Source organism: Aythya fuligula, chromosome 18 (genome assembly GCF_009819795.1).
Source record: "Aythya fuligula isolate bAytFul2 chromosome 18, bAytFul2.pri, whole genome shotgun sequence".
Lineage (NCBI taxonomy): Eukaryota > Metazoa > Chordata > Aves > Anseriformes > Anatidae > Aythya > Aythya fuligula.
The window spans coordinates 2,072,822-2,083,220 of NC_045576.1; the positions used below are offsets into that span (position 1 = coordinate 2,072,822).

Here is a 10,399-nt window from a genome sequence, read left to right on the forward strand (position 1 = left end):
CTGTGCTGTCTTGCAGGTGCCTGGAAATGACTACGTCAGTTTTAGGGTGTGCTGGCTTGCAAGCAGGTGCAGAGCTTGCTGTTTGGAAACCACTTCTTAGCTCTGTCTCCTGCTGCTTCTTGCATCAGCCCCCAAGCCTGCGCCTCCTCCCAGCCTGTGGCATGGGAGGTGCACCTTGAGCTGCCCCCGGGTTGGGGTGCAGATGCAGATGTTGGGACAAATCAGTGCCCACAAACCCTAGGGATGGAGAACCTCTGCTCTGCAGAGCAGAGCCCAGCCTGTGGAAGAGGCACTGATGTTCCCAGGGGAGATGGGCACCTCCGACAGCCCTGGCTTTGCAGGGTTAAGCCGAAATCCTGCTGTGCTGGATGACTCAGAAAAGGTAGCAGGGGAGCAAAGTGGCGTGGGGAGAGGCACTGAACGGTGAGTCAGGCTCCCCCACCCCTTCCCTTATAGATCAGCAAATTCATCCTGCCTTGCCACCAGCACCAGCTGCGTGCACATGGCCGGGCAGGGGCCGAGGAGGGGCTGTGCCCCAGGGCCGGGCTCCTGCCACCCTCGGGAAGGCTGCCGGCAGTGCTGAGGCAGGGGAACGGGGCAGGACTGGGATGCTGCGGGGACTGCACACTTGTTTAGTAAGTGCTCCCTCTCCTGGGCTGTGTTCACAACGGTCCCGGGGAGAATTCAAGTGCTTTTGGCTAATTGGAGTTGTCCAGGGAGGAGCACTTGGTGGAGAGCCGTATCCGAGCATCTCCGAGGTGTCTGTGTCCCCAAGGCATAGGGACGCTCCCCCTGGAGGGTCATCTCCTCCCTTCAGCGCATCCCTTGGGGACTATAAGAACTGGGGAAATGTGCTATGGAGAGATGTGGTCATTCAAAGTCATGCTGATACAGAACTTGGTGTGATTTGGAGGAATCACCAAAAGCGATTTTTAATGGGAGCTCTGATGGTTGGAAGGGAAAGTCTGTCAGCTTCCCATCAGGCTTCAACTCCAGGGTCTTCAGGAGCACAGGAAATTTAAAAGAAAAAAAAATAGTTTCCTTCAAAGAGTAAAAAATGGGGGACGTACCTAAGGGATCAAGAGAGAAGGTTCCTACTGGGTAGCTATGACTCAGAAATGGCATTTTCTATATTCTAATAAGGGATGTCAAGTCAGGGGTAATTTATTCATGGCAAGCTGATGCAGTTGCTATGGAGAGCATAATAGGAAGAAACTCTTTTTTAATGCATAGCCTATTGAGGAGGAAAGCGTTTGTCAAAGATAAAACCTCGGTGTGAGGATAAAAGCGGCAATCAGTGATTAGGAACATTAAAAAAAAAAAAAAAAAAAAAAAAAAAAAAAAAAAAAGCTGTCTGCAGGCACTTCCACTGCAGTGAAACGCCTTCCCTGAGGGTGGGGAGAGGACCCAGCTCAGGATTTCCCATCAGGACAGGACAAAGCATTGGCTATCACAGCTCCTGCAGGACAGGCATTGGGCTGGCATCTTCTGGATGAAACGTGTGAGCTCCCATCTCACAGCTGGCATGGGGCAGCTTTCCATGGCCCTTCTGGCACCCCCCGGGACAGCTGGGTGCTCAGGAGAGGGTGTGCAAGGTGGGCTCACCCAGCAGACATCACCTGTGGAACACGGGGCATCTCCCCCCACATCTTCTGGAGGTACCAGTCCTGCACTCAGCCAGCCGTCTCACTTCATAATGGGCTGCACTTTCTCCTCGTGCTCTGGAAGATCAGCAGCTCCAAGGGCACAACTAAATACGTGAATCCAAAGGCTCGGGGCAGCCCTCGGTGATAGACGTGCCTTCAGGCAGGAGGGTGGCTGGTGGCAGTGCCTGCTCCCCGGATCCTGCCTGCCATGCATGTGACAGTGTCACGTATGGGGGAATCGCAGTGAGGCTGGGAAGTCAGCCAGTGCTTCCCCTTGGAAATGTCTGTCTCCAGTTATGCATAATGATAATGAACTTTAACTGCCTCAGTTGCTGATCATAGTGCCCAGCACCTGCCTCAGACTGCTCTCTCCAAAATTGTGGTGTCTTTATTTTTTTAATTATTATTATTATTATTTTATTTTACTTTATTTATTTATTTATTTTATGTTTTACTTCAGAGAGCACAGCTCAGGTGCAGGAGGATGAGGACACGCATGGCTCTGCAGCTCTTTTTGTGTGATGGAACAGATCACTGCCACTTCTGCAGCAGTGAAGCTGGGTGTGCTGGGACTCCCCTCCTGGTTACTCACCCTGCAGGGTCCCTTGCTCTTCTGGGGACCACCAGCTCCTCCAGTCCATGGAGGGAGCACCTTCCCAGGGAGGATCCCTAGTGGTCCCCACCTGCACCATCCCTCTTCTTGCTGCTTAAAGGGGGCAGATCTGGCAGCCCTCCCCCAGCTTACTGGTCTGTAGTGAGCACAGGGTGATGTTTGCCTGACAGTAATTCCAGGTTTGTAACAAAAAGCCCCGATTCGGTTGCCGTGTAACTGCCCGCGCACCTTCCAACTGCCCCTGGAAGCTGTTCTGGGCCAACCGGCCACCAGCAGCCAGCGGCCACCAGCACAGAGGGGGAAAGGGAAGGCCCTGGGGGAGCAGAGGCAGGAGCCCCCCGGTCCATGCCCTACCTGGGGGTGTCTCCTGCACACCGCTGAGCCCGTGGGCTGGCAGGGCTGTGCCTCAGGGACAAGCTGCACCAAGAGGCTCCCCGGGAGCTGCTGGTGGCTGGAGCAATGGCTGACACAGGCAGTGAGGACCTGCCGGCCTACTTCAGCGTGCAGTACAGGCAGAATCTCCTGACCCTGCTGAAGTGAGGGATCTCCTCCACCCTGCCCCATCCTCTTCCCCTGCCTCCTCCACCCCTCCTGCCCCCCATGGCGCACTCCCATCCCTTATCTCCACCACTGCGAACTCATCTCTCCTCCTCATCACCACCTCGCTCTCCCTTGCGCCTCCCTCCCCAGCCCTGTTCCTCCCTGTAACATCCCCTTGCTCCCTCCATGGGATCCCCTCTGGTCCTGGCAGACCCACGCTGCTGGGCCAGACCTGAGACGGGTCCGGGGAGTGGTGACAGGGCAGGGCAGGGCAGGGCAAACCCCACCGAGGTGCTGAGCCCAGCGTTCACCTCAGCGAAAATTTCTGCTGCAGGAAACTCAGACTGACGGAGGAGGACTCTCTGTGTCCATTTATCCGCCTCCAGGAGAAGAAGAAACAAGCCCAACAGATGCAAAAGACTCTAGAGGAGAAGGAGGAGGTGAGAAGGACGGCAGGGTCCTGGTGGTGGCTGGGCTGGCTGGTGGTCTCTGGTGGTCTCTTGGAGGGTGGCAGCACACAGGCTGCAGGCACAGAAGCCATGCAGTGCTCTCTCTGGCCCTGCCAGGCCTTCAGGGAGAGGATGGAAGCCATCGCCTGCCAGTGGAGGGACCTGCAGATCAAGGAGGCTCAGCTGAAAGCTTACATGAAGAAATCTAGGAGGGTCCTACAGGTACAGCTGCCCCTTCTCAGCTCAGCCAGCACCACCCCGGGCTGTGCCACCAGCTCCTGTCCTCCCTCAGGAAGAGATCCTGGGGGCACCGCTGTCTGCCCACATCTCCATTAAGGCTGGAGGTGTGAAGAACAGGTCTAGGGGGGCAGGGGAACCAGGGCAGCTCAGGGCTTTGCACCACAGACATGGAAAGCCCTGGCAGGGCTGGTGTAGGAGGCAGCTCACTGTGCACCAGGGGGATGCCCTGAGGGCCCTGAACAACCCCCAGAAGGGTCTCATCCTGTCCCCACTGTTGGCACCCAGGGACACATACCAATAGGTCTGAAAATTGGAGTGCCATTCCAGGTGGTTGTCTCCGAGCCCAAAGTGTCACTGCTGAGAGATGGCCTTGTTAAATGGGGAGTGAGGGTGCTCCCAGGGGTGCCCCAGCGCTGGGCTCTCCTCTGGGAAGGTCACTGGGGCCAGTGCTGTTGAGTGACCCAGCTCCTTCTTTCCCTATGTGTGTGTGGGTGCTGGTGGAGGATACACCAACAGGAAAACGATAAGATGCGAACCCAAGCTCTAAAGAAAGCCAGGAGGGAAAGAGAGATGAAGATGCAAAAGCAGAGTGAGCTTTTGAGAGCTAAGAAGGAATTGGAAGCCCTGAAAAATAAGCACCAGAAACTCAGTGACAGAGTGCAGAAGTACTCCATCTTCAGCAAGTACCTGGAGGATGTGGTGAAGACCTCGCACGTGAGCTTGGCCATGAGGAAGATAGCTCATGGTTTCAGGGGGGAGGGTGAGAAGAGGGGGGGCCTTCCACGGGCATCAGACCTAAAAGAGATAAGACACGCCCAAGGAAATCATAGCAGTGGTCAAACCCAGAGACCTCAAATGGGCTGGGAAGAGGTTGCCTGCAAATGGGATCTGCCCTTTCAGGGGTGCCTGGGCACCCCTCCGTGCACTGCCCATACTCCTGAAACCCCAGCTGGCCCCTGCCCATGCCCAGGTGGCTCGGCGCAGGCAGTTGCAGGAGTGCTTTGTGTTTTATCAGAGCACTGCTCTCCTGGGGGAGAGGTGCAATAGCACACGTGGCAGTTCTAGGACTGGCACAGTGGGAAGTTCTCATACCAGGGATGTGTTGCTGCTCACAGTGAGGGGAGGGCAGGGGGTTACTAACCCCTGCAGTTTAGTAAGCCCTGTTCTGCAGTTTGAGGAGATCCAGAAAGTCATTTGGCGCTACAAGACGCTGATGAGGATGAACAAAGACCTGCTGCAGGCAGAACGGGGGCGCAGGGAAGCATCTGAGCAAGCCAAGGAGCTCCTGGCCCAGTACACTGAAGAGAAAGAAGAAGAGATCCTGAAGTACAACAACGAGCTGGCTCAGCTCAAACTGCGCTTTGACGAGGCTCACAGTGATGTCCTCACCTGGGTGAGGAAACGTGAGGTGGGCAGGGGAAGATCTCCAAGGCCTGGCTGTGTCAGGACCAGCTGATGGCTCATCCCAAAGCCATAGGATCATGGCAAGGCCCCTTGTAATGGGGCTTCATCCCTCCAGGGGGCTGTAGACTGAAGAAAGCCAGGCCAGGTCTGGGACAGGTCACATCAGGGGTTATAACAATACATCACAATCTTTCAGCCCTTGCTTGAACTCACACTGAGTTCAGCCAGCAGAGAAAAGTGAGCCAGCCTTTGGGGAGCTCTGCTTGGCACAAAACCCAGGCATGCTCTGCCACATATTGCTCAGGTTTACCTGACCTGGTCATACCCACCTCCAGTCACCATTCCTTGCAGTAGCATCCTCACGGTGGGGCTTCAGTGTGGCACATCTAGTGGTCTCCAGTGCTCATGGCTCAGGACTTGAAATGAAATCAGTTTTTCAGGCTTTTATTCCTATTTGTTTTCATGCTTCACACAGCATCTGCCCATCAGGGCTCATCCCTGCTCCTCCCTCCTTACACAGACCAAAAATGACCTGACCTGTGGTAAAATGGGCTGTAATGAGGCACATCGATGTGTAGTCCCCTCTCAGAGCACAAAAAAGCCCTCAGCTCCACCTGCATCACTCTGAGGGGGCCTCCCCAAATCCCCCTACTGGATATCTCGTGCTCCAGGAGCTGCGTCCCATGGGGCAGAGCCTGGCTGGGAGGGCAGCAGTGGGATGTGCTGCTCTCAGGGTGCCCTGCTGTGGGGACTGCAAATGGGGTGAGACCCACCAGATGAGGACTGCAGGGGCTGGCTGAGATGGAGAAGCTCCTGGGGCAAGGAGCAGCTGTGGTGGTTCCTCAGTCAGCTTATATCACCTGAGCTGAACCACCTTCAGCAAGTTCATGGTCTCCCTAGCAAACCAGATGAGTGTGAAAGTTGAGATCTCCAAGTCAGGGTCCCCTACAAGCAGTGTCTTTGTGGGGTACATCCACATGCTGCCCATCTCCTCTTCCCTCAGGAGTCTCGCTGGGCCCACATTCAGAAGATAGCTACCCAGAGAACCCTGGAGCTGGGGACCATCAGGATGGCCATCCTCAACCTCTTCTACTGCATCTGCAAGCAGATGAAAAGAAGCCTGAGCGTGCCAGCGGATGACAACCACATGCAGCTGAACATGGTAGAGCCAACCCAGACCCTTTCTCCCTGCCCAGAAAGAGGAGCAGCAATAACCCTCAGCTGCCCGAGGGAGGGGAGAGCCCAGGGAATTCCAGGTGCCCAGCAGGTTCCTCCCTTTTCACCTCTTGGGCAGGGGACCTCAGGAAGGCCTGTCTTGTCCACGGAGGCCCAGAAGGGTGTAGGCCCTTTGGGGCACAAGGAGGGGGAGCCAGGCAGGCCAGGCAGGGGGTGCAGATCAACCATGGCCAAGGTCTGATCCATTCAGTTCTGCCCTGAACTCAGACTCACCCCCAAAAGCCCATTCTGGTGGTGCAGATCCAGCAAGGTAAAGGCCTTCTCCTCCTGCTCAGCCTGGTCAGCAGAATTTGCTTTCTGAAAGGGCCAGCAAAGGACCTACTGTTCCCATCCCTGCAGGACACCCCCCAGCACTGAGCTCTCCCATCTCTCCTCCTCACCCTAGGTTCAGCAATTTATCCAAGACCTCACAGACATCTCTCTGGAGGTGAAAAGGAAGGACATACAGAAACACCAACAAGCAGCTAAGGCTACAGAACTATAAGGGATGTGCCACCCTGACCTGGTCTGCCAGCAAAGTCCCAGAAGGGTGGGAGGGCAAGAGGACAGAGGGCCCCACGGATCTTGTAGACTCCACCATAGGTTATGCCAATGAAGCTTCATACCTTTCTGGTTCTTCTTTCCTGTAGTCACTGAGACCTTTTCATTCTATTAAAAATAGCAATGTGTTTTAATATGCCTCCATTTCTTGGGAGGGTTGGAACCATCAGATCAACTCCATCCCACAGCTTCAGCCCAGAGGCAATATGATGCCTTGTCCAGCAGATGGGAATCTGGTTGCAGGACACAACGTCCCAGCAAAACATGCAAGACAGCAAGAGCAGGCTGGGGTATCAGCATACAGGCTCAGCTAGGGATTGGTGTTCACATTTGGACATACCACCCACCTTAAGCTCTGAGATATGCAAGAGGGACATCACAGCGGCATGTGGGACTGTGCTTCAGGAGAACTTCAGAGCCACCACACCCAGCACATGCATGGATGCAGATTTCTCTGCACAGCCATGCACTATCTGCCAGAACTCATCCCCACACTTCCGTTAGGAAAAGCATGGAGAATAGTTACAGGTGAAGGACAAACCAACCAAAGGCATTGCAGGAAGCATTTGGCTGCTCACTGGGTACACTAACAGGATCAATATAGGAACCCAATTTCTCTCAAACCTCTTGAGCTCAGCCCCATGTTGGGCCAAGTGGAGCTTAGAGAGCTACCATCCAGCTGCAGAAGATGCCCTTGTGCAGCATGCAGGAGAAAACACAACAGCGAAAGCCTCCATTGCAGAGGCAAGGGTAGTAATTGCTTCTTAGCTGCTATATGTGAAAAGAGAGCTCATTTATTTCTGAAGCCTTGACGTGTAAATGCAGTGTGGGCCAAGACGTGCCCGGTGTTCTTCTGAGCGGATCACCGGAGCGGTGGGAGGTGAGTGGCAGTTTGCATTTCAGCTGGCAAGGAAAAGTAAAAGATGTTACAACTTTATGCAGCCACGATGTGCCCACACTTTAATGATTTTATTATGTTCATTCTGTAAAATGGGGATAATAACTGTCAGGGTGGAGCAAGAGCAGGAGAGTGGGCTGCTCCTCAAGGGAAGCAGTGAAGGTGACAGCAAGGCAGGCAGGAGAGTATCTCACCAACAGGATGGTGCCCCATGGAAGGTGAGCAAAAGCAGGAGAGGTTCACAGCTGAAGGCCAGCAATTAACAGGCTTTTCTGTTGGGATGAGGCAGGTCCAAGATCAAGCCAGAAAGCCAAGTTGGCAAGTTGAGATGAGAATCAGACAGGCACAGGCAAGCCAAAGACCAAGGGCAAGGGCCTAAATGTAAATGCAGCTCCCAGGCAAGGTGGGGGAATCTCCAGTGAAGGCTCCACACATCACCTCACACCTCATCTGTTTTTCCAGCAGTCTGATCCCAGGTTACATGGCTGTCCCACGCCAGGGCTGGCCTTGAGCACAGGCAACCAGAACCCTGGGATGGGGAAAGAGGCTGCAGAGCCCATGGGTGGACTGAGAGCACTGCTGTTAACACAGCCCCACTGTGCTGAAGTCTGCAGAGTCCTTCCTGTGGCAGGAGCACAGATCAACGTCCTACCAAAGTCATTGTGAAACCAGCACCGTGGCCTGGGCTCTCTTCTGCTTGGTGTATGTGTACCAAGGGGCAGTTACTTGTCACCTCAGCAGAGTGGAGCATGACTTAGGGACTGCAGTGTCCCGAGGGGTGCTCGGGGAGGGATTGAGCAGAGGTGGGGTGAGCACAGTGGGAGGCCTTTGCTTTGGTAACTGGGGCTGCGGGTCTGCAGTGCAAGGAACCTGCAAGTCCTGCAAACCCTTAACAGGGCAGCCCCTGCCCGCTGCCATGCCCAGGCCTCTCCAGCAAGCAGAAACCTTCCCCTGGCTGGGACTGCAGGGCTTGCCTTGGGAAGCCAGCCATGCAGAGCACTTGAGGCCAGTGAAAATCGATTTCTCAATGGGAAGCAAACATCTTCCTTTTTGTTTGCATGAGGAGATCCAGAGCTCACCTCCAGCTGGGTCTTGTGGAGACCGTGGCAATCTGCTCTGCGGGCAACTTCCCTGGATAGCAGCTCTCCTTGCCAGGGCTGAATCTGAGAGCCTTCAGCCCAGTCAGCAGCATCTCCTCATCTTGCACTGCCTCATGTCCTGGCCTTTCTTGCTCTTCTGTGAGGCCAAGCACCCAGCAGCCAAAGGGAGAGATAAAAACAAGCAGGAGAGCACATCTCGCTGATACCCTCAAGAGGCCCAGAGGCTGGCAAATGTCTCGTAAAGGCACTGGTGACAATGTAAAAAGCTGCTGCCTGCACTGGAAAAGTCAGCTCATGACTCATCCCAGCAGAGATGAAGTTGTGTGCTTGTGTCCTTGCATCTCCTCTTGGCAGTGATACAGCCAAAGGGACCAGAAGCATTTATACCCACCCTGAGAGGTGACCCAGCTGTCCCCTCTCCTTCCACCCACAGCCACCACCTAGCCCACTTTAACGCATCTCACTGGTGCCATTAGTTAGGAGAGGAGTGGTTGTGTCCAGGCCAATGGGGGGCTGCAGCTCTGAGCCTGCCACTTTGCACATGGTGGCCTGCGGGTATGGCTGGTTCCAGGCTGGGCATATGGAGAGCAAAGGTGGATGGACCTGCTCTCCTGAAGTTCTTTGGGCACTGAGTGCTGGGCTGTTCAGTGACTTGTCCTGTATCTGCATGCCTGAGCTGAGCTCTTTGGAGGAACTTTCAGCACAAGGAAAGAAAGAGAACAAGAGCCACCGATCTGACCAGGTCCCTCCTCCTCTCCTCTCCTTCCTCCGTAGAGCCAGAGAGATGGTGTTGCTCCTCAGACACAGCCTGTGATCTTCTGAATGGCTGAGAAAGCTCCTGTAAAGAGACAAGGTCAGGCTGTGCACTACGGGGGCTGCAGACAAGCTAGAGGAGTGAGGAACCTGCCCAGGGAGCCCCACCTGTGGGCACAGCAGGGGAAAGGAGCTACCCCCAGAGACCTGTTGGAGGTTTTTGTCATGAGCAGGGTGGTGGGACAAAGCTGAGGCATGACAGGAGGCTCAGGTATTTCCCTGAGCACTCCAGAGGAGGTTTGATGCCTGCTTGAGCCATGCCTGGTGGTCTTCCTAGCCAGCAGCACTCAGAGATGTGTGACTCCCACAACAGCACCTTTTTACTTTCCAGCCCCAAATGACTCAGTCTCTGTACAGATGGGTCTGCTGGAGGGGCTGTGGCCAGGCTATTAAGCCCTGGATGACTGCCAGAGATCCAAATAACCTGAGATCCTCACCTCTCCTCTCATGACCAGGAGCCCCCAAAGACACCTCTTCAATAAGCCCTGGCAAGAGATGGTGCCCCCGGGGCTAGGGGCATAAGGTGGTACCTCAGGTGTGCGCTGATGCTGCCACGGCTGGAATGAAGGGATCCTTGGATGAACTTGCCTGGAAGGGGAATCAGGGAACACATGGGTGTGGGGGACGGGCACTGGCTGCTCCAGCCTGGGAAACTCATCCTTCCTCTGCTCTTTCCCTGAGGATCTGGAAGGGGAGGAAATCCTTTCAGCTACACCAAGGCAAAGCCAGCCCAGGCATTCCCAGCCTAGCAAAAAGACAAGCTCTGCTCTCAGTATTTGTAAGATTTCAGAAGATACCATGCTGGAGCTGCACTAGTCCTAAATCCTAAGTCCGGCTCCACAGAGGGGACCATCAGAGCTGGCAGGGTTCCCTGCACCATCCCCTGTGCTCCCCTTCTCCTTCCGCTGGAGCCATCCTGC

General features: G+C 54.9%; 1 protein-coding gene across 1 annotated transcript in view; it reads left to right on the forward strand.

Moving 5' to 3' along the window:
- Nucleotides 1-6,612, forward strand: part of CCDC42 (coiled-coil domain containing 42) — a 28,745-nt gene extending 22,133 nt beyond the window's left edge. The window contains 8 exon segments of the mRNA XM_032199905.1: nucleotides 2,670-2,795; nucleotides 3,134-3,239; nucleotides 3,366-3,470; nucleotides 4,005-4,202; nucleotides 4,660-4,881; nucleotides 5,896-6,118; nucleotides 6,121-6,200; nucleotides 6,514-6,612. Coding sequence (XP_032055796.1) covers nucleotides 2,670-2,795; nucleotides 3,134-3,239; nucleotides 3,366-3,470; nucleotides 4,005-4,202; nucleotides 4,660-4,881; nucleotides 5,896-6,118; nucleotides 6,121-6,200; nucleotides 6,514-6,612 — 1,159 coding nt within the window.
- The last annotated feature ends 3,787 nt before the right edge of the window (nucleotides 6,613-10,399 follow it).